Here is a 27,407-nt window from a genome sequence, read left to right on the forward strand (position 1 = left end):
GTGTACTTCATTTTAACTACGACTCAAATTTCGACACCAAACTGACTTTTAAATCTTATCTATCTGATACTTAAGATATTTTATATTTATATAGAGCTTATAGGTGGACTAGGGCTATAGATTCTCATAGCACTGCGGTGTGAGTGTTGGTGCGTTTCACGGAGCGGCCGTAGCTCACACCGCAGGCGCAACATATATCAGGGGTGTAGAGCACTAGTGGAGGCTTTTGAATTAGATATCTTTTAAAGTTTAAAGCCACGGTCGTAGTGAGCATAAGTATATGTTATAGATGTTTATATTCTATAGGAACCACGACATCGAGAAATTATTAATAATGTTAAGTAATAAGTCGTTTAAAACGATATAAATTTTTAAATATACATTTTTCCAAATAAAATTGGTAATTTTTCTCCACTCTTTTGATTGTTCAGTCTTCAATATTATTCTTTTTTTTCTCTTTATATAAATAAGTCACGATTTCTATAATGTAATATGCGGATGCATTCAAACTTTTTCATACTTTTGACTTGAAAATTTAATGTCTCGTTATAGGTAATTCTCGTTGTCGTTCTTGCACCAAAACTTTGGATAACTTAGATCGCCGTTTTTAGATAGATATCTGAATGTTTATTTCTGTATAATGTGATTTTAATGTCCAAATTATTCATATTTGCTGTTTTCTACGTATATTACAAGTAAGTGTATCCGATTAGCGTCCAGTGAGATTTTGTATATCGGTGTCTAGTGGCGCGGTAGGGCGCGCTCACATACTCGTACCTACTCGTGCTAGTTTAGATTCTGTAAACGTAGGATTACGACCAACATACATAGAGTAATATATCTTTTAACACAAATGTAACTTATGTTAACCGTACGCTAACTGACACTGCTCGAGATTAGGGGACAATTTAAAGTACAAATTTATCAATCTCGCCCCGAAATCTCCGATGCTTTAAGCTCTTTTCTTATATACGTAGCGTGATATAAGAAAATGAAGTTATAATATTCCAATTGTTTCAAAATTTCTAAAGTTAATGTTGTATTAGATAAAATCATTCGATTTGCGTAACTCCAGTGTTTAGAATTCTTAAATATTTTTTAAATTAACCCCACACGTACGAAGTTATTAAATCACATAAATGTTTTAATGTGGTAGTTAGTATAGATGTCACCTGCAGCGTCTCGGCTGTCGGGACACTTTTTCGAATTAAATCATAATTTTATAACAATCGATGTGCCTAAGTGTAATGTTCTACTAATGTATTGTAAATAGTGATAATTAAATATTAATGTTGTGGTATTTATTGCGTGTTTGAATATTTTATGTACCTTATGCCTGCAGATTCTGAGGGGTATTTTGAGACAATAACTTATAGTTTGCATTTCTTTAATTTGCCTCTCTGTATCAATGATATATTTGCACTAACACAATGTTGTGTATTTCGTCTTAAATTCCTCTGAATAGAACTGATAGCGTAGAAGTTTTCTACTCTATTATAGGTGTTTTTTTATATTGTAAACACGTAGTCTCCGCCTTACACTAAATAATTAGATAAATATTATTGTTTATGGCACGCTATTTTTGCATATTTCTCGTTTCTTTTCTGTATTGTATTACTTAGATTTGTATAACGTACGTAGCGGCTACGGCCGGTGTACTAACTACTAAGTGGTAAAATGTATGTGTATTTATCATCTGTATCGCGATGAATGGTGACCGGGTAGTTGTGTAGACTTGATTGTGATATCAATAAACATTTTCATACGAGCATCCAACTATGTGTTTTATTTCTACTTCCAATTTCAATAGCACCTTTCAATTCCTATAGTTGTAAGCTTCTGACCTATTTTGATGAGTAGTATATAATATTTTGTAGGTATATTTGATGAAATTCAAATGCACTTGAAAGATTTATCTTAATAAGTATGTCTGATCCATTCTAGGATCGTAGTTTGTGTAATTTTAGGGTAAGGAGTTGAAAGAAAACAACAAATACCGTATGAAGTAAGCTTTTTTTAAACTAAATTTAAGTTTTATACATTACACAAAATAATAATATGGAACTCGATACACTATAAAGGTTTATTAGAAAATATTGCCGAATATATACAATATTATTTGCTCTTGTGACTGCGATCGCATTTTGCGCGACAATTGCTTAAACTATTGTTATGTTGTGGACTCGAGATCGGCACGAGTTGCCTCTGCGGCTTACATATGTCTGTATGTATGTATGCTAGTATCCCATAAACACCCGTCGACTAATAATTCAATAAATACACATTGTGCAACAATTTACAGTGCAATTTACAATGCAGTCGACGAGAACCGAACCTTATTATTAATATAAACATTATTTGATGTATTAAATTATTTCTCAATAACGAGGGATACGGGTTCAGTAGTTACTAAAGCCTACGTCCAGTCCAGTAACTAACACTATTTTAAACAAAATATATATGACATTTGCATACAGTACGATTATGTTCTGAGATCATATTTAATACATCACAGGTGTTAGAGAAATTAAATTAATATTAATGCGTTCGCACGACGATATCTCGTCACCACATGATAAGCCCATCGCTTTTGGCGCATCCCAAACAAAATCTAATTAAATATTTCATAGTAGTCGCTCGAACAGATGACCGAGGGGATATCAAATACTTGTCTAAGAAGATCGTTCTTGGGCAATTATTTGAAACTATAACTATAGGCGTTTCGAGTCATCTGCCCAAGGGGCTACGTAACACAATTCATAAATTTCAAATCAAGTCAAAATGTAAACGAACACCGCATAGATTATAAATATATTAATGTTTCAACAGCACTTTAAATCGTGTTCTAAATAGTCAAACGTTCAAAGTTCATTAAAAATTTCATTATTTTAGTCAGACCTATCCGCTACCGACGCCTGCGTTGGCTGAACGCACTGTTGCGGGCAAACTGCGGGTTGAGTCAATAATAGCCGGACAATACTGTAAAATATCGACTTTCATTTTCCCATATAAAATCTAAAATTGTATTAAAATTTTAAAACTTGACTAACTTGTAGTGTATGAACGCGTTGTATCATCGTGACCATAATAACTGCATTGTAAATAATTATTAAACCAATAGTTTTAATTTACAAACTGATAATGTACAAATTGATTGTTTAGAATTTACCATCTAATGACATTAAGATTTTATTACTATGGAGTAACGATGTAATCCATTTTTAGATACAATCAACATTAAAATCCAGTATCGACCGGACAGTACTGACTCTACACGCCGCCCGCAACAAACAAACACCATGTACATATTAATTAAAGATAAATGAAAATAGTTAATGTATAATGAAAATGAGTGTCTTTTAAAGGATCCCGCTGCCCTTTTTCCTAAACAGAAATGAAAAATTTGTACTTTAACAAGAGCAGCTCACCGCCTCCGAAACATACAATTTTGATAAACATTTCAACGCAAATGCTCACATCAAAACATTTGAAAAACTTTAGACATTAAATATTGAAAAAACAATCATCAATATAATCATAAACATATAAACCATTATTAAAATATAACAACAAAACAAATGGACTAATATGATATTCGACCTCTCGGGTCGGAAAACACAAATACTCAATGTTCTCAATAAATTGTGTCCCTAACATTTAAATTAAATTGGCAAAAACCGTTACATTATGTAACAAGACATATCTTTGAGTATTTGTATTTCACTTAAGCTAAACTTTTCTATTGCTTAATGTGTATTGAACGATGTTATTTTTGAAAATTCCTCGAAAAAATCGATGGAAAATTCAAGAAAACTGAGCATCATTTCAAAAATACGCGTTAGAAATACTTCCACGCGGCGTAAAAATTTAATTTCTACACGAGAGTGGGAGTATCTCCGAGACGTCACTATTGTGTTAATATTGCAATGGAGCACTTAAACAAATCTTTATCTCATTCGACATTATTTAGTCCAGACTTACACCGACCTAGCCTACGCTAAACTAACTTAAACTACCGTCAAAGAGATCATATTAAACTTAAAATTAATTGTCACATTATAAATATATCGCTCAGACGAATCGGCGACCCGCCCCCGGGCTCGAGCGTTGTGATGTGCCGGGGGAATACAATAATATATTAACGTCCGAAACTATCTTACAATTACTTAACATTATTATAATTGTTCTCCGCGGCGTTCGCCGTTAAATCGAAAATAAATTAAGGGGATATAAAATTAATTTGCACAATTTACGTTTCGCACCCGCGTTCGAAGTGAACCGTACATGATTGCGGCCGTTCGCTCGGCGTGATTACAAGTTAGCGCTTTGGTTTAGTTCAGCAGTGCGGTGGCGGGCGGTGCCTAGCTGGCCCGCTTGTAGTGCGCGGGCGCGAGCCGCGCGACCTTCGGCGGCCGCAGGTGCGCGTGCAGCTCCGGCTTGTGCTTGTGCGCCGGCGACTTCTTGCCGTTGCTCGACAGCCGCTTGCGGGGCTTCAGGAAATCTGAAACGAGAAATCATTTATTAGTTATGCAGTTAAAAGTTTTATATTGCTACACGAGCAAGTTGGTTCCATCTAGGTTACTCCCTATCTCGACCTATACAACATTAAAGCCTTGAACTCTGAAGTAAAGGGACGCGATGATACAGTCAGATAGCGGCGGGAAAACTTTCATTGTTCGAGTTCAAATCTATGGCAGCGATATCTCGGTGTCATAAAACACACGTGGGCTTTCCGATTGTAAATAAAGATTAGTAATGCGTTGTGTTTGAATTATTCAGTAAACAATGGTTCCGGGTTCGGTTTAAAATATTTTATCGGCTGGCAGAGCGCCAGGTTCCCATACGTTCGAACAGGTGGCCCGCGCGGTTATGAAAACAACTTATATCATACGAAATACAATTGAATATCTTTTAGATTCGAATTATTCGATGTAATTTGAATATAGAAAGCAGAAAGTCGTAAAAGCGCGGGAAGGCGGAGCCGTACCAGTTTTGGACGAAAATTTTACGACTTCGAACGATATTATGTTCTTTTAGTGAGCCCCGGGCCCTTGTACAGATGACATTTTTACGACTGCGTTCGTAAGGATAAGACCATAAAAATCAGCCTAGCACACTTAATGCACCGGAATTTCTTTCAATAAATCTCGGAAACGCCCTTCTGAGCCATTTCTAATTTTTAAAAATGTAGCCTTAATAACAATAAAAGTTTTACGAGCGTTTTACTACTGTTTAATCTAAATTACGACGTGCAAAGTCTGAAATATCTTAAGGATTGTATTGTAGTTCTGTGGCATTAGGGCGACACCTGTTGAAATATTAATATAAACTTATTAAGATTTTTATAGCTTCAAATGCAATGACCACAGACAATGTCTGTGGCAATGACACACCGGATGATATTAACATACTTTCACATGCAATTTCCTTCTCTATATTCCATATTTTATAAAAACTCAAGTAAATAAAGTCATTAGGAATTTCCATAACACATTACCATGTCAAACATAATCGATAATCGAAAAATCACAATCTCCAAAGCGCAGCAAAATTGCAATAAAAACCCAGCACATTGACCTTATTGCGATTGATTAAAAAATTAAATCCCCGAATAAAATTCAGATCAAACTATTTTAGTATCGATTATATAAAAGCAAATAAAGGAGCCGGTTCCAAACGGAGGCAATCTTGAATTGAACGAATTGGTAAAAAACAGCATGGCAACATACGATGCGCCAAGCTTCAAGGTCGGGATACTATACTTTGTAATAAAATTTTAAATTGACTACCATTTGATTTGATTCTCGATTTGATGGTTGACCAAATATTATACGAGTTGAATAATTATTATTGCAATGTTCAAGCAGCCTAATAATTAAGTAATACCATAGGTAATACATAATTAATTATGCACCAATGAGAAGTTTATTAGGTACTTTTACAAATGTTTTTAGAATTTATCAATTGAATTCATGAATGAAGGAAGTGCTAAAGCCTAAAACAGTTAAATTTAGGTTATGAATTATAATCGGTATTTATCGGGTAACCTTGAATGATAAAAATTAAAAATACGGCGCCATCGGTTTTCCATGGATTTCATTTCATTATTGGTTTAACCTTGAGTAAAACGCGAAAAGATAGAAGCCTAAATGCCACGGCAGTTAAGTCTGTTAATAACAGGTTAAATATTTTGAAATATGTATATTACAAAAATCTTCCAATTGTAGCCAGGAACTATTTTAATGACGTCATTAAGTCCAAGGCCGACTGGTGACCACGCGGACTCTATGCTATTCCCGCCAATTTTGCAACTGCACGTGCTAATATAAAAAAGTTAAAATAAATTAATAATCATAAATGAAACTATTACTCAAGAGTAATTATCGTTGCAGTAAGTAGTTATTAGACACTTTTTGTTATGTAATAACAACGTGATTAGGAAAATCTAACCTCAAAGTGACATCACGTGAAGCCAACAACCGCAGCATTATTTTTAAACAAACAACACGACACTGCAAATAAAACCCTCATAAAACCAACTTATCGATGCAAACAACGAGAAAATACTTTCACAATATTACGTAACTTTCCCGCCAAACGTTCAATGGAGCGTTTCGCGCCATTTTCTCGCTAGGAATAACGCGGCGGATTCGCGTCGCACACACGTATACCATTGAATAGTATTGAGGAAGTACATTCGTCGTTCGGCGGATAATACAAGCTTATATTTGGCTCGCGTAAACACGCGGGTGTATGCGTAAACAAAATGGCCTTGGCGAGCGTGCGCGTAGCACACACACATCGCCCTCGTGGCCATTATCAATCTTTTATCACTAACAGTCTAATACAACGAGGCCTAATAATAGAGTAATATGTAATATGTTTTAGCAATAATACGTTAGCGTGCGGCTGCGGGCACTCATTTTGGGAGGTTATGATAAGTACACAAATTCGTCGCGTACCTACCTATCTATAATTTATTCGTATCTATGTAAATATTATGTAGGTTAAATGTTGAAAAGCAACTTGTATAATTTATGCCGTCATGTTAAATTAAATGAAAGCAAAATATTGTATGCATTTTAATGAACGCGTCTTTAAACTCGGTTCAATATAATCCGACGACAGGGCTCGCTGGCCGAATTTATTGAGTTGCCGAAGTAGCTTGGTTATTTTGGGCGACCTAAATATCTGCGCGGGCGCACGACGCATCGCCTCGCGCGTTATTTTAACGGGTTCGTCGTGACTCCGAAAAGGTTTGCAACAAAATAACAGTCATTAGTCAAGAAATAAGAACTGTAGGTATACCACCCGAGGATAATTTTTACTTTGACAAAGTCGCACAAAACTCATTTGTAACGAGCGAATTGGATTGTAATTATTTAGTCACGACCGCTATTGTTGGGAACAAAGGGACGGTCACTAGTCGCTGGCTGGGATTGAGAAATGAACCGAATGCAGCGCACGCGCATAAAGGCCGCGCCTGGACATGCATCCGTCGACTTTACCCGTCTGGAATCACTGATGACTACGAGATAAAAAATATATGAAAGGGTTGGATAAATTGTCTAGGAACGTGAAGGATTCATCCTGACGAGCGTCAAATTAACTTTTTCTAACGTCACGCTTCCTTCGAGCGTCGATGATGTCGAAGCGTCATTTTCGTTATTGTCATTTTGTTTTGTCCTTTGTAATTGCCGCAGGATACAGCGTAACGTGAATAGATAATACCCGTGCGCGTCTGGGAACGTTAATGCTTTTGTAAAAATCATTTTCTTTACGCATCAATCTTCGAGATGATCTTCAATTATCTCAGAGAAAGAACTCGCATTCAATGTTGGAGCGAAAATTACCCCACGTAGCCCGAATGTCGCTCCGAAGACATTATAGTTGCACAAAAGCGGCTATTGTGGTTTTCAGTCCCAAAAATGCGATCGCGTGTTAACATTATTTCCTTGGAGGCAATTTCAAGTGAATAACAAGAAAACGGCAGACTGCGCCCACGCGGTCGTGTTTTCGAAAGAGCGCTATAACGTGGACAATTTTACGAAACGTATCTAACAATCTTCCAGCGGGACTGGTTTGATGACGTATGGTTTGGAAACAAGTCTAAACTTGCTCGCCGGTGCTCGCTACACACGTAATCTTCTTGGAAGTTATACGTATCGGGGGAGGGGATTAAAAAACTGAACGCGGATTTGTCAGGCGTAGGCGGTGTCTGCCACAAAACAGGTTGCTCCGTGGCTCCATGCCCTAGCAGCTAACTTTTTTCCTTTGATTATGACAGGGCTACTTATTATTCATTTGCGACTTTTAATATTGAACTTTCAAAAACAATTCAATAGAGAGAACAAGTGAGAATAAGCAATAACTTTCATAGGAAATGCAAATGCATTGCAAGATAGGGAATGCCGCTAGTTTGCATTGTGATTACGGACCAGTTCCTAAATATCTAGGTCAAGTGAAAGGCGATTCGATGTCAAAACGACTGTTGCGGATACGCTGCGTTACGCCTCTGACAAGACTACCTGTAGAATAAGTGAAAAGGAATAAACAAACCAAGAAATTATGAGAAAAAAACACTAGTAAATCTATAAGATCTTTAGAAAAATTAAACGAAGTATTAGAGTCAATTGTAAAGAAGGACAAAGCTGAAGATTAAAAGATATTGGTAATAATATAGACTCAGTCAACCCTGAGCGATGAGTGCGACTGGCCGTACAAGATAAAAAGAGTAACAAAACGCATCCCGAGTTTGTATATATTATATAGCTGTTTGAGTACGCTGCTACTGGTTTTTAAGACGAGCCTAAACAAATAAGTGACAAGCAGGTAGAGGGCATTGTATTCCACTTTAACATTTGTTCAATATTATCTGATATAGTTTATTTAAATTGCGGTCAGGGCTTTTAGTCATCGACGTCCTTTTTAATGGTTTCAGAGTGTGTGATAATGTGAACAATATGTATAATCTGTTTTTCTTAGTCTTGTTTTTTTATATGTTTCTTGTTGTCATGCATTCGATTTTTATGGAGGACGAATAAATCGATTTTATGATTTTATGGACATTTTTTGAAGGATCAAAATTGTTTGCAGAGAAATAACGAAGGAAATGCCATAGTGGCTCGTCATTATGAGTCAAAGGAGGCGGACAGGTTAACATGTTAATCTATTTATCCATTGTTGTTTCAACATTTGGTAATCCTTTAACAAACTTTTTTAGTGTTAGTAAAGTTACTATATAGTCAGTTTTCAAAAAATGATTTGAGCAGCGGCAATTAAGACGCTTATAATTTTGGGCACTTAAATGCATATGCTGTAAATGTTAGTAGTTTTAATAATACTTCGAGCAACCAAGAAAATGGTTTGCATTCACATAGGTGATTCAGTCAGATCTAGACAGTGCAATTATCGAGATAAAATCTTCAAAAGCAGGATGTTGTAAATTAAATGTTTGACTCCCCGATGCCACGATGACCTTTTTGCTTAAACACTTTTTTTGTATCAGTAGTGTGCATGTTGGTGTGAAATTAGTATGTTTACCGTTTCCATTAGATACTAGAGGTGTTTTTATATTCAAATTTTCTCACGCAGTTATATGTAATAGTTTCGAATCAGATTGCGTTTGAGATTTATTCATGTGGAGCGAATGTAACAGTGAATTGTCAATGCCAATACTGCATAGCTGTACTCGTTCGCCTAGATCCGTTTTGCACTTGGCAAAAGGATCGATTGATAGCTTGACCGATAAACATGATTTTCTGGTATAGTACTGCCTCTTAGAATTTAATTTTAGTATTCTTTTAGTAGGATAAGATGCAAAATGACGCAATGACCTGAATTAAAAGTATCCAACACTGCAATCGTCGAGCTCATTAAGGTTTTTTAGTACCTCATTAGTTCTTACACCGCGAAATTGCAAAACATCTGTTAAAGGCTCGAAGGATCTCGATGGAGTAAACTTTAGATATCTTGGTGGTTTTGATGTAACATATAATAACGATTTACACGCGAATAAAGAGAATGTAGAAATAACTGCGTTGCGTATGAGCAGGAACGTGAATGTGAAAGTAAGAAAGGCATTGTTGCGTGTCGGAGTCGTAGTTAGCAACAAATATTGTGATCTCGCATTTACTCAATGAGAGGAGGAAAGTTTAGAAAATCATGGGATTCGCAATTATAATTTTTTCTCTCTGGAAACGTATTATGTTACTAAAAAAAGTATTATTAATGTGACAGAAATCAGGACAACGTAATATTGTTTTCGATGATATAATTTATCAAACTAAAAAAAAGTAAATGCCACCTATCTCTTGACGAATGGTGCGTAGTGTTTTAAAAATGGTGGATCACATATCGTTACAAAAACAATGCATGGTTAAGTGAAGATACGTGATGGTGCGTGATATAACAAGGCGTGATTCCCGGCACCACTCGTCACGAAGCGGGCCGGACGCGACGTGTGAAATAATATTATAATGTTTGCATTTTAAAGGTCATATTATATCCCTCATCGTTTATTGTTTTATTTATACACTGTTCGTTCATTATTTACAATTCAGTTTTAATAGCTGTAAGGTTTGTCCAACTCCCTTTTACGTTTAAGATTTAACATCAGCGTCGCTTCAATAAATTTATAATGATGTCCACGATTGCAATAGCTTTTTACGTCGCGTTTAGTTTTCTAGATGGCTTCAATAATTCAATAAAGCGTGTTGTTTTTACATCCCACATGCGTCTAGTGCTCCTAGGTTCAAGAACCCTTGATAACATGTAGCAGGTGTCATTTATCTGAGGCTACTGACAACCGTTGGTGCGTTTAAAAAACTACATCCCGAACGTAAAGATAATTTTATAGTTTACATATTTTATGTCTCATGATTGGGGCTAACAACTTACCGATGTTTTACAGTAAGTGGTTAATAAAAAATAATGGCTTATAAAAGTTTTTCAACTGATTTTGTGGTTGTTTAAACGATTTCGATTTAGGGATTGAAAGCGCGTTATCGTCTGAGTAACTTTGGATGTTTTTAGACATAATAAATTCTCTGGAATGTGATTTCATTTTTATTTCCAAAATTTATTGCCCTTTAATTTTCATATAATAAATGATTCGTCAAATGTAAGCTACAGTGTTTTAATCGCATGTACGTTTGTTAATTGCTGTGCGTGTAGTCATGTTCTTAATGTATGTTTCTAATTAACGTGCTCCACCGCTCCAGCGGTGAGATCAAAGGTTGCGCCTGCGCACCCAATAGCGATCAAAGTGCCGACATTATCGACCACTTGAACTATCCTGGATGACAGCCATTTAGTCGGCTACCGGCATACACAATCATTGGATCTATAGATCTTGTTTTTGTGATGCATGTTTATAATTTTAATGCGGTTCTGCTATAAATCTAAATCGTTTGATCAGTATCGATTTATTAAGCATTCCAGGTTGTTTTGGGTTTGCTTAGAGGAATTGTGAATTTAAAAGAATGTTTGTTTATAAAATTGGTATCTTTTGGGACATAAAAGAGAAGGCCAGATTGCAGATAACATTTCAGCGGCATGTAGAGCTGTAAAGGCGAACGCAATCAGTCGAAGAGCAACCGCACCCGCACTTAATGTCAACCATAAACATAAATTAAATCAGCATTCAGCTGTGGCCGTGACCGCGCTGCTACTGTATCGCGAGTGCAGAGAATTTCTCTTAACCGTAGCAAACCATATATGCAACAAAGTCGTGTTAGTTACACCAGTCTCAAGAGCTATAACAATCATTATCTTTGATATGATGGATTTATGATCAATTTTAATGCAAAATTACTTATCAGCAGAAATCTTCAGGAAATATTTGACGACAATTCATGAGGCGGTGCGAGGTCGATTTGTCTTATCAAAATAAATTGAATTAATGTGATAATAATATATATTGTTTGAATTATCACAGATCTACAAATCGTGACTAACGATTTAAAATAATTAATTATAATCTATCATTTAAACATCAGTAATTAGAGGCGGTCAGTTGAAATGAAACTACTATCATAAGGCCGTATCAAGAAATGTGGTCTACCGCCCAATTTGTATGATTGTAAACTAGTCCCGATTGGGATGAGGCACGCAACTCACATTCCCATGCTTGTTAATATTCAAACAGTGAAACAGGAGCCGAAACAACTCTATAAATTGGGAACAATGAAATCGATACTGGGAAAGACAGGTAACGAACTAAAACGGTAGCTAAATGACGTTAAACAGCAATAATCTCCATTGTTGAATGTATTGTTCAAAAATATCGAACAATCGAAAACAAGTCTGTATCTGAACCACTAGGTAATAAACATCGGTTTTTAAACAGAAAACAGAAGTAGACCATTGTGAGATCTGACCTGAGGTTACTTAGAGCAACCTCTGGACCAAAATTTGGAGATGAGATGCATTGTGAACGGACAATGGTTAGAAAAGATGGGATCAGAGGGGCGAAGCTGCTAAGTATTACACGAACAATAGACACAAAGACTGGTGTATGTTTACCCATGAATGTAGAATAATACACAATAGCCGGTGCTATGCTAATGCCGCGCATAACAGGTTCATACCGCTTTTCTCAAGATAAATCTTCGTGTATAACGAATTCGCGTTTCATGTTAAATCGTGCATAGTTTGGGAGTCTGTGTAATCCCTAAAATTATTTGGACGTTCGCTCGCTATTACATCGCGACATTGTTAGGTAAATTAACGAAAATTATACTCTTTGTGGTGTCTGCATACTGAGTTGTCATTTGAAATCTCAGACAATGCACAATAGAAGTATACGGTTTCATAACTGAGTTTATTGTGCGTGTTGTTGGTGCCATTTGGAGCAATTTCATTTCTATGTCTAGCAACGTCATAGCTTCCTCGAGCTAATTGCGCAAGTTACATAAGAAAATATGTAATTAATAGTTGTTAGATGTATTCATGATGTTTCCTGGGTCTCATTATTATTAAAATTCTATTATCTATAATAATTATAATATTATATTCTCACTCGTCAAAAATATTAACAAGTGAGCTCGAAATATAAGCAAAAAGCATATCAACCATACGTCCAAGATAATTTGGCACAGGTGCGAAACATTTGGTAGATGCAGTTATTTAGGCAATTATAATCGGTGTAGTGGTTCAGAAGTCCGGGGCGACATATGCGGTCACATCTGGTGCTGATTAGCCTCGCAGGCTCTCGCGTATTAAATTGCATCTCGGTTTACACGCCTAGCGCTAGCTAACGTTTAATGTCCACTTGACATTGCCTCAGAGTGCTAACGATAGCGCTTATCTTAAGTGCAAACAGCGAAAGCGTTCCGCAATCTACATCGTAAATGCACAATTTTTTTGACCTTCTTTGCCGACTCTCAATGGGATAGCTTTTTGTGAGCCAAAAGGTCTGGGGTTATTAAGTTTTTTGAATTAGCTCCAATATTTTACGCTGTCCTTATTGTGCCCAATGACGTATCAATTTAGTCAACAGTGGCTCCATTAGCTTCAGGATTTTTGTATATACATTCTGTTCCAAAATACAAGCACAGCTCAGTGGAGCATTCATAAAAAGTTCAATCTTAGATATAATCAAGGGTATGAAGGCTTGGACCACCCACTTCGAGTGATCTATTTTCCAAAACCAGTTTCCGAAATTAATAGCGCGCGTAACGATAATATCTAAACGCTACCATTCTACTCTCGGTGTGCATTAAAACTTTACTTTCGTGCTATAAATCAAATATTTAAGCCGCCAATAAAACGATACAAAGGACTTCGAGTCGCAGTCGTTTCGAACAATAAATATAATTTTTACGACATTATTATGCTGCTCGGACACTGTTATATTTATACTAACGAGCCTTTATGAGCGGTCAGATCGTTCGGTTTCGACAAATTCCACATTTTAAAACGTGTGAAAGTGACATTAAAAGGGTTGTGGAGTCGCGCAATAAAATGCTTGGCCGACGACCGGCGGGGTCACTTCGTAAAATGATTGGTCAAGCATTGATGCAGCATTGGAGAAAATAATTTATGAATATGGGTCAGCGATGTCTTGGGAAAGGAAATGCCATGTTGGAATAATGCTATGGATTTGTTTGATGCTTTATGCAATTTATAACCGTAAATTCGTTAGTTTTATGTTCGAGGTTTTTATTAGATTTGCATTCTGGTTCGATTTTATTGTTTGTAATATTAACGGTCATATTTTTATTATTTATACACACAAACATAATAGCCAATAGGTACGAGGAAATTATGTCTGTTTTGGTGCGTAATCGCCACGCATTAGTGCATCATATTTTGATAAACGTTTAATTCTTTGTCCTTTGCTATTCAAGTGTCCATATACATCGATTCCCTTAAGGCGAACTAGATAATCCATACGTAGATACTGAATAGTCATCAGGCTATTTACCATGAGGCATGTGGTCACGTATCGCACGTGTTCTGGAGACTAATCAGATAACGGCCCGGCCCTCCGCCATGATTGCAGTTGATGAAAAAAGTATTGCTGTTACTGATAAAGGTATGTCAAGTCAATACGTTGAGAAATACGGTGTTTTCTTTGAGTATTGAACTAAATGTTTGTTAGAAATGGTCTAGAGGGGTCTTATGTCCAATGATGTAAGGGCTAATTTAGCCAATAATGTAAATTATTTATAAGTATAGCTTGGAAATGTATTGTTTTGTATTTAATTGGCAGCCCAAATATTCATCTTCTAGTTTATTTTTTTATATCCTTATCGTAACGTATATTTTACACGCTTTATATTAGCTTCACCTGTATGTTTGTAACCGACTTCTTTGGGCGCGATTTTGACCCACTTTAAACGGCCAGATTTCGTTCAAACTTTGTAGATTTATTGAGGACCGATGACAATACACTAATTTGATAAAATTTTCTATTTTTTAGTTCGGTTTTCTGTAAAAAGCGTGTTTTTTAGTTTTTTTTAAACTATTATTATTTATAATTTCATCAGACACTCCATATCATCACGAATCAACGTCACTTACGAGATTGCATTGCACACTCGAACTGAACTCGATTTCCAAACGTTGATAAATTTATTTGTTATTGATTGTTGATATCAATCAATCAACCGATTGAGTTCGGTTACTCAAGAGCTTTTAATTTGAATACCGTTGGGTGTATTTCGGAATCTACTTAATGGTTAATGAGCGATGAAATTCAAGTGGCAACTATTGGAATTTTCGTGGGAAATATTTGACCACTTTAAGATGTTTGAAGTAAATCATAGTTTTTTGTTTTAACGCCAAATACAGCTTTCTTAAGAGGTTATTTAAATGCTGTTTTTGTTAACGCAAAATAATTATCTACCTAGTTATAAAAATCGATCCACTCTTGCGTACTAAGAGTACCTACTATGCAAAATCGTGTATTTTTTTTAATTATTCCCTTATATTTTTTCTAATGTATCAGATGTTATCAGAGTTAATGAAATGCATTGATACGTGGGAAACAGGGAGGTCAAACTGATCTGACCCGTTTCGCGACAGCAATGCAAATTTGGTTTGGCCCTCTACGCCCTTATCTAACTGGAATATTGAATCGGTAATTCTTTTATTCACTTGGGAATTTTATTTTTGTTTATTTGTGTTGCTTTTAGTTTTATTGGATTTTGATTGCGCGCGTTTTTAGTTGAAATTCAAATTGGAATTATTTTTCCTTCTGCTTTTGTTAGGATTATTATACGTGTGAGAATTTTTTTATTCCAACTTATTTTTATTTTTAATCTAAAACAATCAGTTTAAACCCCTAGCATTAACAAGTCAAAACAGTAATCAAGCAATAACAATTGTCATTCAAATACAAATGCAAATAATTGCAAGCCTGCGATTTCTACAATAGACCACAATAAAAACAAAGAATCGTGTTTCCCACAGTTGTGTCAAAGTAACGCTTTCAAGACTACAATGGAGATATTAAAGTCGCCCTTATTGTGTTGATATAAGGGCTATAATTGTGTACAAAAGAGGTGAATAAAGTTAAAAAGAATCATCACGCCTCAATTCCTCAGATTGGAGACGTAATGACGGGATTAAGTTGTAATTATTTGTATGAAATTTGCATAAGACAATTGTGTAACGAACTTCGGGACGGTCCACTTGCTGTGTAAGAGAATAAAAGCGATTAAAACATGTTAAAATTCGGTTATTTTTAATTGGAATTTTTGATATTCTTTTTAATATTGTTGTTTAGAAATGTGTTGCAATGATAATGTTGGTGGCATTATGTTTGTATCACATTTCTATGAATGTGTATGGATCATTAAACTGCGAATAATGCTGAATCTATTTTGGTGAAATATGTTACATAGATAGCTTACTCATATTACCTAAATTAATACAGTCATTTAACTACCCAAAAGCAGCTCAGCGCAATAACAAGTTCATACAATATTTTTTTATATTTTACGCATATAAAAATTATAGAAAATAGTCTAGTCTAGATTTCTAGATTACCTTACAGAAGCATGTACAATCGAGTGCCTTGATACAATCGCACTTAGCAACACCAAGGTTGCGATAACGGACTCACATGCGTAACCATACAATGCTATGCTATATTACCATCACTTTATGGAGTGTTATGGATGAGCATTGACATTTTGTTGCAAATTTTAAAGAAAGGAATTTTTCAAATTTGGCACGTCTGATCGTTTTGATCTCTATGGTTCAGATAAATAAATAGTGTTTCAGCGACTGACATATTTTGATAAGGTTTTGTTAAGTTACAAGTTAATAAACACGTGAAATGAAGATCGAAAATTACAACAAAATTGTGTGAATTAATATAATTAATACGGAGTTTACATTACGGCTCAATGTTGAAACAATACAATTAATATCAAATATATTTGTGTACACAAGAACAGGCGGACACAGTGAAAATAAACATCGGATTGCAGTAATAAAACAAATAAACGAGACAAAATCACTGAGCGTTCAGTCCTCGGTTCCCACACCAGGGAATTAGGGGTTGGTCCACCATTTAATTAGAATAGGCAAAATAATGGACACGAATTAGCATGGGAAGTGGGTTTGATTCCTGAGGGGACGGTATGGCACTTGAAATTTTCATAAAACGTTTACGGAATATTTTTATTTAAATTAATTTATTTAAAGCGCTGTTTGTAAGATCGATTTTATTTAAAATAAATTTATTTATAGCGTTGCTTATAAGATTGAAGTTGCTCTGTTCTGAGATGATGCATTGAAAATTTGGCATAACAATGAATGGTAAGCTTTATTTATAATCTGCAAATAATTAACGATTTCGAAACAATGCAGCGCGTTCCCGCCAACTCGCAGATGACAGATAACATAAACAAATAAGAGCGGGAAATATTCATGGAAACAATTTAGCGAGAGCTAACGACCTGTGACCTTTCAGCGACTTTAAACAATTTTTGCAATCTGCTTTAGATTGTTCATTGTCCAATTAACACGTAAAATATTCCTGGTTTTCAACAATAACAAGTTCGTATTTTAAAAATAAAGATTGTTTTTCTAAAGACTTAAAAACAAAACAACAAAATAGTTGGAATAATAAATTGGCTACTAAAATAAGATTTATTGCATTCTGTGATAAACAACGACATTGGAATTTTGGCGGGTAACCTTGTTTTTCGTCAATACGAACTAGGCCTTTGAAATATTTATATTCAGACAAGCTGTCTCTTAGCAAATTTGTAGTTCAGATAACATTTGCCATCGCATAACGTTTTTGTTGGAAAAGATAAGGGATACCAGCACAAAGAAAGATAAGATAAAACTGAGGATGTTTTGGGAATTGTTTTGTAACGTTAATATTTAATAATACCTGTTCCATACAAAGTTATTTAACCTAGTGTCATATTAAACGAATTATTTCAAGTGGGTCACTTGGTGAGCAACACTCGGAGTCACATATCATTGTCGGCACTTAGACAATTGCGTCGGCAATAAACGAACAAAGGTTGGCCCTCTGCCCTCTTTACCTATTTATGAATGTACATACATTTGTGTCATTGTGAGAAAAAGGGAAAAGGACAAAGTATATTTGAACAGCCGCCAGCTAAAAAGGATGAAGTCTTTTGCATGATTTAGTTATAAGAAAATACTAAGATATAATTCAATTTAGATACCTCTACAAGAAAGCTTTTTTCTCCTAATAGCGTATTGTTCACCGTAATAGCCATTCTATTCAAAAATCTTCCACAACGTTGTAGTCTTGTCGGCAATCTTTCAAAAGCATATAAACAAATGTCAAACAATTTTTTCACATGTTTGTCGGCAACGCACGTGCCTACACTATACCGGACCTACCGCACAGATCTTGGAGCAATTAACAAGCCTGGAGAAGTAACAATTAATTGAACGTTTCTTATATAGTGGCTCTCTTTTATTCAATATCCTAATTAATGCGATAGAAAGAGACAACACACTGTTATCGGCTTGGCATTCAAATCCAAATGTAGCCACTTTTTGTTCTAAAAAGGTAGTGCTTGCCACTTTATCGAATACTAAAATATCGATAAATAAAAAATTAAGTTATAAAATTGCTTGAAGATAATTTAAGTTTCTTTTAATTTTGGATTATGGATAGGTAATTCCAAATTTTAAGATTCGTTTAATTTGGAATTATTCATTTGCGATGCTTATTGACTGCCTTGCATTGTATGGTGATGGTATTTATAAAAAAATATGATTAGGTATTTCGGTTTAGGTTATTTTTATGGTTTCGTAAAAAGGTACGTATTTTTTCCTGTTTTCATAGATTCATTCATAGAATTATACGGAACCCTTCGTGCGCGAATCTGACTTCCACCTGGTTGATCTTTTTACAACTCAATTGTCGTATCCTACTAATATTATAAAAGCAAAAATATATAAGAATGGACATTTGATACTCCTTCACGTAAAAACTACTGAATGAGTTTTTATAGAACTTTACAATTATATAGTTTAAACATCAGAATAACATATAGGCTACAATTTACCGCGGGAAAATAACTCATTCCTCCGTTTAAAATAAATTGCTTCAAATAAAACAAATAAACATTAATTTTTTGTACAACATTTTATTTCGATACTTAATTACCAAATTACAATATTTATTATTTAAAATAGATGCCACCTTAAACTTGTGGCACAGCATCTCTGCAAAGCACTTTACTTTTCTTCCCGTCTGATTCGAAATGATTTGAACAAGGCCGAGAATGTTTTGAAGGCTTCCAATTTTCCCTGTGCTATAGCATTAACCCAAAACATCTTTTAATTGTTTTCAAGCCAGAAACCTGCAAATAACAATAAAATCCATACTTAAATAACTTTTTTTTTTTCTCCTAACCTAAAGCAGTCATTATCAATGAAGTACTTCGTTCCTACTCAAGTATCGATAATTGCACAACACTATGGAAGTAATATTTTGCATTTTCTCTCAACAATAAGCTAATTATGATTTCATTTCAATGATCAAGGGTAGATAAAACATAGATTATTTAGAAAATAACTTAAATTCACTGATTTATAATACAATTGGCCAAAAATTGATCAAAATCACTAACCTGTGAAATGACAAATTTCTATCTTCGTCCGATTTCACATTACTACGGCTTTTACAGCCGTAAGCAACACAAGCCATGTTATCTTTAGTCAATTGTCTTTTCATCAAATAACAAATTAAACTAAAACACTCGTTTTTCACTTCAAAAAAAATAATTAAAATAACCAAGCGATGATCACCAGACTGGTGATCAAAACAAATTGAAATGGGCCATGTCATTTCAAACTGTCGAACTGACATATATCTGTCCTCTTTTTTCGCATGACATTTTGCCATAAGCTAAAAAGGCCAAACTAGTGCGTTATTGTTCAATTAATTGTTACTTCTCCAGGCTAGTTAATTGCTCCGAGGCACAGATCATAAACAATTATCTTTTACTTTATGATAGACTAACACGAGTTTCCTGTTGTATCATTTAATGTACTATTTACGAATTTGCCGCCTTTTCTTATTTGCTTTTTAATGCTAGACTTTTGAGTAAGAATTATGACGCAGTTTCATCAGAATTGACAGCTTTATTCAATTAATTTTATTGCTAATCTCTGTTAGATTGGGTTATAAACATATGAATGCCTTTAGATAATCTTAATTAATAGTTTTAACTCGAAATGATAGGTGAAGTAAACAATGGGGGAAAGTAATGTGTTTTTTATTGGACCAAACGAGGTTAGTCCTCTACTATCGAGCATGCGATAATTGGATTCCAGAATAAGATAATTGATACAAATAAATTAATAAACAGCCGACTCATCTACATTATCGCGCCCTACAAAATTATCCATCATTCCAACCATTATAAACTCAATTAAATCTCATCAACATAACCCGAGGATTCTAGGGCGAGCTATTATCTATTCTAAGACTTGTCACCACTTTTGTCCCTTTGAGAAAGGACAACTTAGGGCAACAATAGCCACGTTTGACCCTCAATGACCGGACCGGCCCTTATTTGTGTATTTTGAGCAATAAACAGCGCTTTTTATGACATTGTCAGATTTTGCATTTAAATGTGAATAGGTGAATGCATATTGTCCGTTGGTGCAGCTCGTGGATGCAGCGCGCAGGTACCGTTGGTGCATAATCATTAGATTCGAGCGAGAGTAGTCGCGGCCATGTTGCATGGGAATTTGCGTTTGGCGGGAAAAGTGACTTTTCGGTTGACAGGTGACGGCTAACTTTTTTTTTTCGGCCATCTATTCAGGTTTGGATATTGGCGCGATTTTATGTGGTAGAAAAAATCAATTTAAATAAAGAACATAGGCCGTTTGTGTGATTTAATTGCTGGGGCTTTTAATCCGTGACCTCATTTATTGATCGAATCAATAAAACGAACGTGTTAATATGTTGAGAACGGGTATTAATAAGGAATAAAATGGCCTCCATTTGAAATAATACTAATCCGCTCACAGCCCGAAAAGCCTTTAGAAACCATAAACGATTGTATTGATTAAAGAACTCCAAGGCCTTTGTGCTATTGTTTGTTACAAATATGCATATAAATATGCGTGAAATGTTAGAAAATAAATCTAAGGTTGCGTTTAATATTCTGTGACAATACTTCATACACGTTGAGTTTATACAAAATATTAAACAGGGTTAGACGCACACCTACACACGCACACACGCAAGGACATCAAACAATAATATGTACAATAATTTTCAATCCTTTTCGGTGCGTACGCGCATCCTATCTGTCGCATTCGCTCGTATAAAGCTGTCTCGTTCGCACGGTCATTGACCGCGCATCTCCGACGAGATAGCATCTAGTGGCCGAGCAGCTTCCTCTAGATAGAACACTTTCTGACCAATTAAAAATATGATTTCGAAATTGAAAATCGAATAAACAATAGAAAAATTTAAATTCAGAATCATGCATAGCCTTGCGAAACGTTTGATTAGGCATGACCCAGTTCGAGAGATAAGACCAAAATACAACGCAATACTTCAAACAGTACTGGCTTATCCTAAACATTTGAAATTCGAACGCGCAACAGAACGACCGTTGATACAGATTCAAAAAGCTCATAAAAACTACGAGTCGTAGTAGTTTATTTACGATCCAGCGTGCTCTGCAATAAGAGAAGTTCTATATGCTCCGGTTGAAAAAACCAAAACAATTTTTTGTGCTCCAAAAATCTTTACGAGCGTTTTCGGATAGTAAACGAGAAAGAGGGTTGTTGTCTCTTTCTAGCGCTAGTGAAAAGGCCCTTATGCCTTTGTTGGTATTTGGGATCATGTTGCGTTGGTGTGATCCACAAGACATGTTTACATTTACCATTTATACTGAAGTTTCAGAAAAGTAAACATACATTAAAAAAACACTCATATAATCGTATTGTCATCGATCCTTGATAAGTGTACAAAGTTTGAATTAAATCTGTCCATTTAAAATGAGTCAAAATCAAGTCTAAAGGAGTCAGATACATACAAACATACAGAAGCTAATATGCGTGTTAAAAACAAAACAGTCCTTCATATTTCATATTAAAACACTAATTGCGCGATTGTAAATGTCATCAGGCTTGAGGACAATTTAAATAATGCTGAAATAATTGCCCGTCCTCGCTTGTTATGGTAGGTCAGTAATACAATGTTTTTTTAATGAATTGCCTTGATGTCTAATGTACTATGTGGCAACTACGCTAAAATACTAAAAAATACGATGTGTGAAAATATGTATTGAATATAGGATTTAACATATATTTCCCTTCATGAATTAATAACAGATTTGTTTCAGAAAAAATCTTCAGCAAATAGTGCAGTATTTTTTCTTATCAGACCCTTAGAAGTGGGTTAGTGGGACAAAAAGTTGAGGGCCACATGTCAAACGTATACGAACTTGAACTTATTATCGGAATATTCAAACGTTTCACGAAATTATTTATCGGATATCACTTAACTTTTAACGCAATCTTAAAATCTACTAAGTGATTATTTTTAACTGTTGCAATGTTGTTTATAGAATTTATTTTTCATTAGAATTCCCTTTCAATATAATAATTTTAATATTTTAAACCGACTAGGTAACTATACGAAAAACGGCGGAAGAATTCAATACACAGCATTTTTTTTTTATTAAAGTGTACTGGAATTTGAGAGATAATATAAATATGCATATCTAATATTATGTAGTAGCCGATATTTGTAAATTTCTTCAAATGTTATTAAAAATCATAATTAAAAAAAGTGAGCTCTACTGTTGCTCAAGTTTAACTGAACTCAGAATGATCAAATTGCTCTTTCACGAATAGATAGTTCTCACGAAACAAAAACAAAACAAATATTAGCGTTACGATCATAATAAGGTTGGTAAACGGCCTTTGTTTATTAAGAGAAAGATGGTGTCTTTATACATTTTAATCTTTACTCTTAAATAAATCTATAAATGCCTTTCACAAAATAGTGATGACCATCAAAACAATTACAGATTATTTTTTTATAGACGTAACTCTCAATGTCAAATGTTTTCTTTTACTTTCTTCATGGCAAGATGTGCAATTGCCAGTGTCAAGTATAATGTCAAATGTGAATTGCTATCAACATTTTCAAATTATTCTAGCATTTTAAATAGCTGCATAATCGCATTCCTCATAGTATGATATTAAAAACTGAGATATTCTAAATTTTTGTCTAACACAACCCGTTATTTAGACAAATTACAGCGTTTATACAAATGCCAGCGTAAATTGTTACCAAATTATATACGAGCGTGAATGTAAAGGTAAATTTTATTCAAATTGATCGAATTATTATTGAATAATTGTATAATTTGTAGTTCTAAAGTGTACTCACGACCGCCGTTATACGATACGTAGAGTTGAAATGACTTACCTGAAAAAAAAAAATAAAAGATTAGTTATAGGCCACAATTTTAGTAAGGTTATTCTAAATTCATATAAACGATGTTACGTATACGGGGAACCAATTACGTCCAGGACAAAATGAGCGATCATTAAAATAATTGCTAGAACGCGTAGACGGTATAAGTACAATCGAGATTAAATCGTTGATTTCTAACCCGACCGGTCTTGCTCCGGGGTGCCTATTATACATTTCTAAACGCATTTTGTATGTTCTAAATTCAAATTTGATGGATGTGTCATTCAAATTTGGGATTCTATTTTTGTTTTTTTATCTGTAAAATGTTGCTAGTAGTAAAAATAGCTGTATTTATTGATTGCGCTTTCAGTTTTCAAGTTATAGAATTGCTTTTGCTTGCTATGTCATTAAAATGATTTCAATCAAGAAATAAATATAACATAAATTATGATTGGAAGCGTGCATAGATTATAGTTGAATAAAAACGAGTAATCTCGTGTCAACGGACATAGCATTAGCAAGATATATAGAATTAGTTTTCTATCATCTATCATCCCTCGATGTTGACATATTTTTTGCGCATGGCAATCTAAGTGGATAATATGTTTTTATATATTTTGCGGAATAATGTGCAGTTCTATGACTTGGCTGTGGATTGATTTATTCTAGATAAATTATGATAGAAGAACTATTTTTCACCATTAAAGCTTAATATAAGAAACTTGCTAGAGATTGAATGAATGCAATAATGCGTATATACATAGTAAAGAGAAAATCTTCTATAGGACCCAACCATACCCATGTAAAATAAACACTTTACATGGTTTGTTAATAATTGCATGAATTAAACGATAAATCACTTTCAGCGTAATGAACAGAAATAAATAACACACAATATCGATAAGGTGCACGTTTATTTAATAAATTGTTCTAGTAAATTAATGTTTTAATTGCAAAACCAGTTCTAGAAATTTATTGCGCTGATAATTATTTTTTAAAATTATTTTAATGTACTCCTATTTATTATCTGTGTTCTGTAGGCATTAGCATACGTTAATTGTATAAGGGCTATTTAAATATAGTTTTTGTTAAAATTCTAGACTAGATATTTGAATAGAAAGAATTTTAAAATCACATTATGTTCTAAGGAATTTAAATGGCAGCAGCTGAACGAGAAATTCAGATGTCGAATTCAGAATCTTTCAATGGGAATTGTTTAAGAAAAATTTTCATAAAAAATTGGCGAGGTTCAATGACCTTTATACGCGTCTTTGCCATAAAGACTGTGTTTTGTCTCGCTCGCGAGCAGTGAAAGGGAAAGAGAGGGGCGCGTTGTTTGTAAACTAAGTTTGTTAGTGTTGTGATGTTTTGATCGAGGTTAAACTCTATGAAATCTTGAAGTTTAATGTATTAACTAGTCATATTACATGAATGAGCAGTTTTACCTTTCAATAATATGAAAACAAGGCCCGTTATTGTACGACATAGTTGTTCATTCAAAACAGAACGTAAAGTTACAATTAATGGCGATTGTTATAGTCCTTAATAAGAGAGAAATACCACTATTACAATTTGGTGACTTCAAGAAAATGAAAATCATATTTTTGACGTGAAAAGAAATATGAAATATTATTGAGTTATTTAACTTTTTCGTCAAATTACATTTCTGCAATGTTTATTAAGTAAAGCCCGAGTTCAAACACCTCCACCTACGATTCGCGAATAAACTAGCACTCCAAGTCTAAATTGCTATTCGGTTTCCGCTCACACGCATTTTGATAACTTCGCTGCTACGGTATTTTGCAACAAATAGTTTCGTTTCGAAATACTTCTTTTTCATGTCTTGATTGTATCCTGGCCGGTTGACGTAAAAGAAAAAAAAAAACAAAACATTATTCTTTTCTAAAAGAGCGCCAATTTTAAATTTGGAACTTCAATTTCGTTCTTCAATTTCACGAAAAATATAATCGTGATTTAATTTATTTGATGTTCTTGTCTTCTTGTTATTTAATTTAAATGTCAAGTGTCATAAATAAAATATAAATAGTTGTAAATAATTTCACTTTTGTCTTGAATGTAAACATTGAAAAGCGTTGAAATACGTATACAAAGCCTTTGAAAGGTACCGTTACAGCTACCGTGGCCATATTTGTTGTTAATGTTTTCGAGACGTGTCGTTTTAAATATTACGTAGTATTTTGGGAAGCCGTCACAGCAAATTATTTTGATTTACTGTTAAGACATAATTTATTTTTGGATTGAATGTAATAAAAATAAAAAAAATATTACTTACTTATACGATATTTTATTAATTGCCATTTGCCAATGTTTTTCAAGTTTTGAAATAATGATTAATAGGTATATGATTTTTTTTTAATATTTTAGAATGGGGAATTATAAAACGAGCGAACAAAAAAAAACTTTGCGACTGATGATGACATACTGTTTTAATAACTTGAGCGGTATGAATTTGACTAAGCGAAAAATTAACTAAACTGACGACGAATATTGATTTATAATAAAATCCAGAACGAGCTTACAAAAAGTGGATTGTGATAAATCCATTTCAGATATTAAAATTTTATCCGAGCGACTTCATTACTAAGTGAGCGACTGGAAATACAGAGAGGGCAACTTCAATATTAAGATAGATTCGATTTTTCTAAGTGAGGTTATACTTAGCGAACTACTAAAAAGTTCTCTTTGAGCAAAGTTTTGTAAGCTGCTTTATTAATGATTATTGGTTACTGATATTCTATTTGAGGGCTTATGTTTTTTATTTTGATACGCTTTTTTAATAAAAACTACAGATTTTTAAATTCGCGCGAATTCGAATGGGGGCGGGGCGACGAATCGTTGCAGTCAGGTGAGTTGGGAGTTGGTTTTTTTTTAGTTGACTGAAGCGTCTTATTTTATTTTTTGTTCATTTGATTGAAATAAATGCATGCATATTACTTTATTTTTACGGAGTACATTGTTTTAATTGGCTCGTCTTTAGTACCTTTACGTTTCGCTAGAGCGTTGATTTTTTTTTAAGTTATAGTTCTAAGTTTGTTAATTAATTTTGGAAAGTTTCAACTTGCGGAAACCATTACTTTTCAAGATATAATTTTTTGAAATTCAGAAAATTTGGTTATTATTTACGACGTTTTTGACAGCTGACGTTTCGTTCACTGTAACTAATGACTGATTCCTTTAATAAATGTGTTTTTACGGTTAATATAAAAGCGCAAATTAAACAATTATGTATTAAATCAAAAATATGATATAAATATGTATATTTTACTTTACAAATCTAATACGGTAAATATCAAATCTAAAAAAAATATATGCAATAACGAAACGTGAGCCCATTTTGTGTGGCGAGTGCCAAAAGCGACTTTAGGGTGATTCCCACTCAACCAAAAAAAACTACGTAGGTTAAAAACTATAAAACTTTTATTCTTAATATTCAAATAGGCAGCGAGGAGCGAAGCGACGAGCGTGTTAGGTTAACCCTTGAACTGCCGCACGAGCCGAGCGAGCGAAGCGAGCGTGCCGCGGCAGCGGCCGGCGAGTGCCAGAAGCGACTTAAGGGCGATTCTCAAAATAATTTTGAAAAAGAAAAGCAGTTTATTTTGAAAAGTCACTACCCGCTATCGATTAGACACCTCAAAATAATGAAATTCGGGGATCACGAGTCGTATTGTTATGTTGCCTTATATTTCAATAATAAAATTTCTCAACTAATAGAATAGTGTTTCTTCAAATAGTTATTTCATATTATTTTTATTTTTTAAATGTGAGCTCATTATACTCTGCTCATTAGTGTATTTTTCAAAGTGGTTTTTGTATTCGAAACACTTCATTTAAGATAAAATGCCGCTCAGTATAAAAAATACATTTGCCAAATATTGAAAAAAATGCAGGACGTAACGTTGACACTCAAACAAATATTAGGTCGCTCAAATATTATGAAGCTGCTCATTTTGTATTTTAAGTAACTCAAATTAATGTTTGTAAGTTG

At 34.2% G+C, this 27,407-nt stretch overlaps 1 protein-coding gene and 1 long non-coding RNA gene across 2 annotated transcripts in view; both read right to left on the reverse strand.

The window, feature by feature from the left end:
- Positions 1-1,994: 1,994 nt before the first annotated feature.
- dap (cyclin-dependent kinase inhibitor dacapo) overlaps positions 1,995-27,407 on the reverse strand; it is a 41,559-nt gene continuing 16,146 nt past the window's right edge. Inside the window, exon 3 of the mRNA XM_089711489.1 lies at positions 1,995-4,501. Within this exon, the coding sequence (XP_089567615.1) occupies positions 4,362-4,501 (140 nt within the window). The 3' untranslated portion in view covers positions 1,995-4,361. The remainder of the gene's footprint in view (positions 4,502-27,407) is intronic.
- On the reverse strand, positions 19,093-19,927 carry LOC149476984 (uncharacterized). Its single transcript, XR_016317769.1, has 2 exons — positions 19,584-19,927; positions 19,093-19,313 (listed from the first exon to the last, which is right to left on the reverse strand). It is a non-coding gene; the product is annotated as an uncharacterized LOC149476984 (long non-coding RNA).

The sequence above is a fragment of the Colias philodice genome, chromosome 26 (genome assembly GCF_061535455.1).
Source record: "Colias philodice isolate Cphi_HAF_F1 chromosome 26, ilColPhil1 Martin Lab GWU primary, whole genome shotgun sequence".
Classification (NCBI taxonomy): domain Eukaryota; kingdom Metazoa; phylum Arthropoda; class Insecta; order Lepidoptera; family Pieridae; genus Colias; species Colias philodice.